General features: G+C 31.7%; 1 protein-coding gene across 1 annotated transcript in view; it reads left to right on the top strand.

Moving 5' to 3' along the window:
* The window catches only part of LOC140451789 (uncharacterized), a 143,887-nt gene extending 134,612 nt beyond the window's left edge, over positions 1 to 9,275 (top strand). The window contains exons 3-4 of the mRNA XM_072545644.1: positions 8,394 to 8,466; positions 8,969 to 9,275. Of these exons, the coding sequence (XP_072401745.1) occupies positions 8,394 to 8,466; positions 8,969 to 9,275 (380 nt within the window). The remainder of the gene's footprint in view (positions 1 to 8,393; positions 8,467 to 8,968) is intronic.
* The last annotated feature ends 779 nt before the right edge of the window (positions 9,276 to 10,054 follow it).

A 10,054-nucleotide genomic window follows, 5' to 3' on the forward strand; every position in this document is an offset into this window, starting at 1 on the left:
AGCCAGAATGACAGATGGGCGATGGACAAAGAGGTTATTGGAATGGAGGCCAAGGGAAGACAAGAGAAGCGTCGGTCGACCACCTACAAGATGGACTGACGATTTAAGAAGACTCAATAAAAACTGGATGAGAGCGGCGCAAGATAGACGGGGTTGGAAACATGAGGAAGAGGCCTATGTTCAGCAGTGGACTCTTGAGGCTGGATGATGATGATTTCTTTATAAGAAGGTTAGAAGATTCAAGTTTGTTAAAAATAGTGAGTCAGGTATATATTGAAGGGAGATCTTTAGCCCAGAGGGGAAGTAAAGGTAGAGGAAATGAACTAGTCAGAAAAAGGTCAATATTTTTAAGTAGTGGACAAATTAATTGAGGTAGAGGTTTTATGATAAGGTGTTGGTTATTGTTAGTGGAAGAAGACGGCATTGTGGCAATTAGGGAATGAACGGGATTAAATGGATTTGCGGATGTTGATGCAGCATACGAAAGTAGAAGTGATTATCGTCTTGGGTAGGAGAAAGTTCATTAGATTCACGGTATACACTCTCAATAGGACTAAAGCGAAAAGCGCTCAGACCTAGAAGTAGTTTTATTGGCACCCCATTGAAGATGACTGAGGGTTTTAAAAATGTTCAACCTTTTAAAACAATTGATTTTAAGTTCAGAGATTTGATTTTTTCAATTTAATCTGGAGTCAAACATAAAACCGAGAATTTTACAATAAGTAACAGAAAGTAGAGAATTGTTAAATAAAATTTGGGGTAAGGGAGTGGAAATCCCTATGGAAAATTTTATTAACTTGGCTTTGTATAAGTTTATATGAGGTTGGGACAGATTTAACATGGCAGTAAATGATTAGGTCATCAGCGTATTGAACATATTTGATGGGAGGCAAATTTCGTTGATGGCAAGAATGAATAAAGTTAAACTTAATGCAGATTCTAAAGGGACACCTTAATTTTGAGGAAGAGATTAAAAAGTTTACCCTTGGCAAGGACTTTAAAGATTCTTTCAATTTTTTTACAAATGAGAAAATATTACCATTTAAATTATAGTGGGAGATTTTGTCAATGATTGCTTTTCTGGAGATTGAATAAAATGCCCCTTCAACGTTAAGTACAGTTGCTACGACAACTTGTTAATAATTATAGATTGCTTAAGAAATGTGTGTTTGAAAAATAAAAAAGTTATCAATAGTAGACCGATTACGTCGGAAGCCGGATTGAGCGTCGGGAATAATATTATACTATTTAACGAACCAAGTGAGTATTTCATTGATCATTGTTTCAAGAAGTTTGCAGGTAATACAAGTAAGAGAAATCAGACGAAAGATATTGGAGTTATAGATGGTTGGTCAGGTTTTTTAATTGGAATGATTATAGAATTGCGCCAAACATCTGGGAATTTTTGTGTGTTCTAGATAAGGTTATAAAAATTTCGAGAAGTTTGGAGAGAGATGTATTAGAGAGATTTTTTAAAACGAAATAAAAGAAATCATCGTGATCATCAGCAGATTTTGTACATAAAAACAAGGTAAATTTTAGTTTATTTACGGTAAACAAGGCGTTCATAAACGTGACATCGTGTGGAGTTGACGAGATGGTGGAGAAAGATTGAGCGCGTAAAGAACTGGGAGTAAAAGCCATTATTACTTTTATTGAATCTGTCTTCAACCCCATTAGCAAGTGTGTCGGAAATGAATTGACTGTCAGAGATAACTGTGTTGTTGAAGATGACAGGAGAAATAGTTAGGATATAGGAATGAAGGATGACTAAATTCATAGGATGAAGGTTAGTTTTATTGCCTTGGATTTGTGAAACAGTTTTTTTTTATAAATGAGAGTGGAGTTATCATATCCACAGGTAACTTTAACATCCTAATATATAAGACTAAATAATGTAAACTAAATTGTAACATATAACTTTTAACGGGTTTTTACCCAGATATTTAGTGGCTCAAATAATGTACACCTGATGATGGAATATGGATTCCGAAAACGATTTGTCTTCATGACATAACCCGTTTGTGTTCGTTTGTTTTTTGTAATGATCTTTCTTTTATCTTAGTATAGATTAGGGAAAGATCTTTCATTAACGATTGTCAGCGGTATGTCAGTGGTAAATTTACTGGCTTCATTTAGAGGGTCGTTGGTGCCTAAAGAATTTTCGATAAATTTTTCAAGATCATTCTAGAAAACCCTAATTTTTGTGTTTTTATAGGATTTGAGTGCAGCTTTTAGTTCGAAATAGTTTATACGAGAGTTCGGATAATTGATATCTTGTGAAACTGAGGATGAATAATGAAAGGGCGAAGGAAGAAAAGAGTATATATGGTTAGGTCCAGATTTGTTGCAAAACTTTTATTTTAAATTTTCTGCCAGAATCTTGGCTGTCTCTTAATTGGTAAGGATAACCTTTCGATTAAAATAGAGATTGGATATTTTAAGGTTATTTTTTATTAACAATTTTTTTTCCACACTAGACTTGGGCTAGTATTTGAAGTACATAAAGTTTTCTTACTTAATTAAATATCGTGTCTAAATTTGGCAAAAGATGAAGTAAAAATATACAAAGAGCAGAAAAAATGAATAAATACGAGAGAAAGAGAGAAATTCTATTTATCATGTATGCTGTGATTAGATTTGACATCAGAAGATTTATCAGAGGATGCACTTATATATACTCTTGTAAGTCGGAGGTAGGCTGTTCTTTTAACTTTTTTAAGATTCTAATGATACGATTTTTTAGTGATCTTTTCCTTGTACCTATGTAGAGCTGCAATAAGTCCTTTTGAATACCATCTATGTTGGAGGATTTTTAAGCTTCTTGTAGTGGGGTGATACATACAAAAGAGATCTCAAGAAGTGTAATAAGTTGCGTGAAATTGAGTGTAAAATTAGTCGGATTATCTTTGTAAATCATTTCTATAGCGGAAATATAATAAGGTTTCATCGAGTAATCCAATCAAAGATTAGATTTGGACATTTTTTGGCTGGTTTGGGTGGCATCGAAAATGCCGAAGGAGGAAAAGAACTTAATAGAGCAAGAATACCGGATGAAGATAGAATGGTAGGAGTATCAGGAGGACTGTCATTGAAGTGTCCCCTTTTTTGTCCTACTGCCAACATGGGCATTGAATTAGTACGACGAGGGATGGATAAATCCATAATGGCAGCCAGGATGGGTATATAGTTAACGGAGATGGACTCAATTTCCGAAGATAGAAATTCTTGTGATGAAGTTAAGGATTTAGGATTAAGGACTCCTTAGAGTCAGCTAAAATTGAAGAAGAGGGAGGAGCATTAGCTGCAATGAGTGTGTGATCTGGTCAACTTGAGACTTTGCAATCAGACCCCACGGTACGACCCGTAAGCTTACAAAGAAAACACTATAGTCTTTCAGAGAATAAAAATATTTTAAAGGATGTATTTTCATGGTTAATTAACAGAGAAGATTGCACTTCGAAGTTCACCTTGTCAGGAATTACAAATGTTACCCTAGAAAAACTCCTGATATATGCCTATTGATCATCTGATGTTCCGTATTTTTTAGGGACAGCTCGATTAGTGAATGCGGGATGGAAGGAGATACATTTGAAATAAGGATTCTTTTGGTCGCAGAAAGAAGCCTGCAGATAATAATGACGGTGGAATTAATTATGACGTTCGGTGTATTAGTTGATCAACGATGTCGGTAGAAGTGAGGAAAACGCAGATTCGATTATTCAAAATGCGAGATGTAAAAGTAATATTTTTTGGATAAACTATTTCACCAATTTCTTTAATATATTTAAATAAAACAGTATTCAAAATGGAGTGCATGACAATAACTTGTTCCCTTTTAGAAAACGAACGGAGAAGGTCTAGAGACTGCGGCAACGACATATGATTTTGGGTTGGAATTGAAGTTGTTTTGTGTAAATGTAAATATTTAATTGCTGTTCATGATTTGTAGTCCTGGTTACCCAGACCGTAACACAATACCTAAATGTTAGTACCTAATAGACCCTCTCCCAAACTGGAAAGAAAGAAAAAAGGATCTCACCTATTTCTTGGGATTTTCACTGGTTTTCTTTAATTACACCAATATAGCCGCAATTAAATTCGACTATTGAAATATAAAACCAAATTTGATACTCATTTTCTTATCACATTGTGATTAAAGAACTTCGCTTCGTAACTTTCGTTAACATCGTAACTTCGTAACTTCGTAACTTCGTAACTAAGCTTCTGTTAACTCGTCGATGAATTACTTTATCTGTTTAACCCTGTTTAAATCTTTAAAATCCGTGAGGAACTTTAAAAAGGGTGTTTAACCTTTGACAGTTATTTGACGTTTTTTGAATCGATTATTTGAAGCTTTATTTGTAAACTTCAACATTTTATTGAAAAAACAGTTTGAAAAAGTGCTTTTTAGCTTCTACTACTTTTGATATTTTTCGTATCATACGGCTGTACGTAGGCTCAATGAAAAGCTGGTGTAAAAGCATAATTTAAAAAAAACAGAAATTTCCATAACCAATAACAAGAAACAAGCTGAGATATTGCAGCGGATAGATCTCCCTTGCATTTTTCTGTGGCGATATTTTACGAGTACCATTATTTTAATGTTTCAAAACTAATTTACTTCTTCACTGTGTATGCCATTTATAAATCGAATTATACAATTTAGATATTATTTTACAATGTGTTCAATTTTCAGCTCTTAATGTTAATAAACAATGAAAATATTTGCAATTTCTTAAACAAGAAAAAAAAATGCTATTTGATTTCCTCTGGGCAGTAGGTTTTGGTTTTTTTTAAATGTTTTTTTTATTAACTTTATATTGAGCCTAGATACAAGTGTATCACATAAAAAAGTTATTAGAAATTTTTATATGCTAACAATTTGTTATTCTTCAAACTGATTTTTAAAAACAAATTTAATATAATCTTGATATTTGTTTTTAATAATTTAAAACACAGCCATAAAAATCGATTTCTATTTACAAAATAACCCTAGAGTGACTGTTTGGACAAGTGCAGTTGTTTAAATAATCGGTCTCCTGGATAAACAAATTGAATAACTCAGAAACTGTATGGTCGTTCTGTATGATATTTAGCACACTTTAAAAACTCATTAACTGCCATAATTTTAAATAGTTGTATTACATATCGTTATGCAAAAAAGAAAGTTATTTATATTTATATTATTTATATTTATATTAACATTTATAAATTTTACTTTAATAATAAGGGTTTTTAAATTATCTCGGTCTCGGTCTCGGTATAACTTTTATTTTAATCATATTTCTCTAACATGAATAAGTAACGTTTTATGCGCATAAACTTTTTTCACTTTTTACGATTGTTTAATAAAAAAGCAAAGCAAAATTAGCTGTAGTCTTCACATAATTGTCATCAGCTACCCCTCATATACCTTTTAGAGACTTTAAATATCTGTTTAAGATTTTTTCAGCTTTTTTGAGTTGTAGATCATAAAAAGTTACGTAATTTTTGAGAGTATCCAAACTAAAATACATGAAACTATTAACCGAAATAGTTGCAAAAAAAACCTTATTTTTGCAGTTATTTATAAATTATAATAACTCTTTTTTGCGCAAAGACATGTAACATAGCTCCTTGAAATTATGTAAATGAATAAGTTATTAAAGTGCGCTAAATATCAATCAGAGCAAATAGCTTATAGGTTATTTAATCTGTTTATAAACATTTATAATAACTTAAATGGCCAAATATATGGCCTAGGAGGACAAATTCGTTAAACTTCCCGTGCTCGAATCGGTATCAATAAAGTGTTATGATCATTTCGGCCTAGCCCAGCCTCATCAGTCCATCATTCGTCCAACGAATGTCTCCCAAAACTTCACTACAACAGTAGTTAGCTACAAAGGCGCCACCTGCTTTGGCGGCCGTGAACGAAAACGATATGATAATATCGTTTTCTGTATCCTCTGCGCTATGCGAAATGTGTAAAAGATATAATCTTTTAGCGGAAGCCGCTATCGCTTTATTAAATTAAATGGCCAAATATATGGCCTAGGAGGACAAATTCGTTAAACTTCCCGTGCTCGAATCGGTATCAATAAAGTGTTATAGAGTGTTACAGAGGATACAGAAAACGATATTATCATATCGTTTTCGTTCACGGCCGCCAAAGCAGGTGGCGCCTTTGTAGCTAACTACTGTTGTAGTGAAGTTTTGGGAGACATTCGTTGGACTTTCCGAGTTTGAATTTGTATCAGCCCAAAGTGTCTGATGAGGCTGGGCTAGGCCGAAATGATCATAACACTTTATTGATACCGATTCGAGCACGGGAAGTTTAACGAATTTGTCCTCCTAGGCCATATATTTGGCCATTTAATTTAATAAAGCGATAGCGGCTTTCGCTAAAAGATTATATCTTTTACATTTATAATAACGTTGATATCGTTTATGCCACAAACTTATTTAGAGGCTTATGAAAAACTGGTGAAAAACATACTTTCTAAAAAAAAAACAGAATCTTCTATGACCCTTACTAGGCAAGAGAGCATTTTATATTTAAAACCAAAGCATTTTATTCCTAAAATCATACTTCCATTGTCTATCAACAGTAAGAGCTGAAAATTGAAGGAACACTAAATGAAGATCTGAATTGTGCGTTCCAACTTACATATGGCATATGCGGTAAAGAAGTAAAAATTTATAACTCGTTAAAATGATGGTATTTGTAAAATACCGCTTCGGAAAACTAGAATGGAGAACCATTTGAGCTCGGTTTTGTTTTAGATTTGAACTTTTTCACAATGAAGCGCGGTTGCAAAATTGGCAATATCTTGGCTTCTGTGGCACGTAAATAATAAATTTTTAAACTGGGATAGCTTAACAAAAAGTTGTTTACATAATCGCTTTCTACGATAAACAAATCGTCACTATTTTTATTGGTTACATTACATACCATTATGAAAAAACAAAGTTATTAAAATTTATAAATTTTTGCAAAATTAAGGGTTTTTTGCAACTATTTTCGTGAATTCTTTATATATTTTAATTGAGAAACTCACAAATGGAAGAAATTTTTGAATCTACAATTTTTATTTTAACTATTTTTCTTTAAACTGGATAAAAAACGTTTATAGCCAAAATCACCTGTATATCTTCACAGATTTATTACTAACTAACCCTCATATATCTTTTAGAACCTTCAAATATCTGTATAAAATTTTTACGTGAAACCAATAATTTTTTCCCAGATGGACCTTTGTATAAATTAGTTCTCCGATAAAGATGAACTTTTCTACTTTTCAATACAATAAATAAAAATAGCTAAAGAAATACATATTTAAATATCTAATACTTTGTTTATGTTTATTAACTTGATATTTATTCACTAATTTGTTTTTCCGAAGTGTATTATATCATAATTATAATACCAACGAAAACGTAAAATTCAAATTAATGCATCTCGAATATGACGCGTGCACCCTGGCGATAATAAAAAATGATGAATGAATAAAAAAATAAACATTTTTTCAAATTAATTGCGTAACGGAAACGGTGTAAAATAAAATATAAAAAAAGTTTCTATTTACTTACCAGAGTGTAATATCCATCTTTGGCAAGCCGAAGGATTTTTGTCGGAAATCTGAACATTCTTAATCCATGAATTTTGTATGGTGATAAACCACATTTGTAATAACAACAAATATTTCCGGCCATCTGTAAAAACCATTTATTTATTATGGAAGTAACATTATTTTAGTTTAAAATTACTTTTTTCAAATATTATCGAATGTATGTATTATCAGGTAAAATTTATTTCTGAATAACTAATTTGTTCATTTCTCATACAATGTTTTTTTTATGTTTTAAACACATATAATTAAAATTTTTTACTTACCTCGGACCAAATTTTTGTAATACACTTCCAAATAAAATAAAATATTTAAATTCTTTAAACTTATTTAGATATAGGAAGATTTAGAAGCCACAGTACGTTTATGTACAATTTTAGTTGACACGATATTTACTAGTTGATAGTAATAACTCTATTTTAAACGAATACGTTGTGATTCATGGTCTGTTTTTTGTAACATTTTTATTTGTAAGTAAACATGTTGCTACTATGTCAGTGAAATATTGCAACGCTGGTGAATTTAATTCAGTGGATCAAAAATGGACGTTTAGTTTAGTCCTTAACTTTTTCACATAGCACCATCTAGTATAATGTATATCAAACAAACAATGGTATATTAAAATCTATTGAGACAGAAAGAGTGGTGACATCTAGTGACTGTCTCAATTAGAATCAAACAAATTTATACATTGCGTTGGCTAACTATTCCTATTTAAACAATGCTAATTGTAAGTACGATACTTTTGTAAGTATATAAAAGTTACCAGTTTTTTTTTAGTTATAAAGGAAGAAGCAGAAAAAATAAGGAAAGATCTAATTCTCACGAAAAGAGAGAAATCAAAAAAGACTAGGTATGTTGTTTTTTGAAATTTATTATGAATATATCCATAGATAAAACTATTTTTTTATTTTTTGTAAATTATTGAAAATAATTTTCTCACTTTTAATTTGTAGTCAAATCATGACATGTAAACATCTGATATGTATTTTCCTGTACGATACCCAAAGAGAGCAAAAACTGAATTTTGTAGTCTCTAACTCATAAAAATAGGAATGAAAATCGGTTTTCCCAGTTTCTTGTCTGTGGGCTACTATGTGCATAATGTGCAATGATATAACGAATGTAAAAGTTTATTCCAATATCATTTACATATTTTCGTCAATGATTTCAAAAAGTGGGAGTTTTCTGACTTAATATTTGATGCGATCTTTTTTACTTGTATTTACAGTTTTACAGTAAATATGCGTAATTATCATTGAGAATGTGCAGAGCACATGCTAAGTATAGGTTTTATTAAAGTACTTAAACTTTCTATTTATATACTAATAAGGTACTACCTCACATCTTTTTAGTAGTTGTTCTCTGGACTCAAGACACTCTCCCAAAGAAAAATCTAAAGGCTTACTCAAGAAAATTTCGAGTAAGCAACGAGTTTCATCATCATTTGTAGATAAATCTGAGGTTAAAGTATCACAGAAATACCCAAATGACAGTTCTACAACAGCAATGATAAAAAAGGACTCAGAGAGTAGCAGCAGTGACAGGAAAGACAGCATTGCCAGAAAAGAGAGTAAAACCAAGAAATGTTATTCCACCAAAAGTCCAATTAAGAAATCATTCGCACCCGATATGGCAGAAGAAAAGGTTAGAAACAATTAAGTTATTTATTATTTAAATTAAATTGCTTTAACACTAGAAGGGCCGGCGCTTGACGCATACCTAGAAGTGCTGCAGCCATCATTTTGACGTAGGACTTAAAAAGCACTTGTTCCTTACTTTAATTCAAGTTAACTGCAAATTATAAAAGAAAACTATATTTACTAAAAGTAGAACAATAATAATACCTATAATTAAATATCTAAATTAAACAATAGTACATTTGCCACATAAGTATTTTCTACAAGTATTACATGATTCGATCTTTTCGATCTTTTTTGCAATTAATGTTTATTTGACACTGCTTTCTCTTTATTTACTTTTTTACTTTACTTTAGTTTTTCTCTATTTACAGCACTTTCATCTACTGTCTAATGTTCAGGTGCTTAAGAAATTTAAATACTACTGGAGTCCGCTTTCCGTTTCACATATTTTGCTCGAAGCTCGCCAATCGTTTGTAGAATAAAATCGGGGAGCTATTTGTTTTTTTTTGTTATTTCTTTAAATGTAATCCACGAATTCTTCTTCTTCTTCTTGTGCGTCTCCTATCGGAGATTGCATATCATCAAGGCTATCCTGACCTTGTTTACAGCTGACCTAAAGAGTTCATTATTGGAACAGCCAAACCACTCTCTCAAATTACGCAACCATGACATTCTTCTACGGCCTGGATTCCGTTTTCCTTCTATTTTTCCTTGCATTATATTTTGAAGTAATGCATATTTAGTTCTCTCATCAGGTGACCCAAATATTTGAGTTTTCTTCGTTTGATCGTTGACAAA

The sequence above is a fragment of the Diabrotica undecimpunctata genome, chromosome 10 (assembly GCF_040954645.1).
Source record: "Diabrotica undecimpunctata isolate CICGRU chromosome 10, icDiaUnde3, whole genome shotgun sequence".
NCBI lineage: Eukaryota > Metazoa > Arthropoda > Insecta > Coleoptera > Chrysomelidae > Diabrotica > Diabrotica undecimpunctata.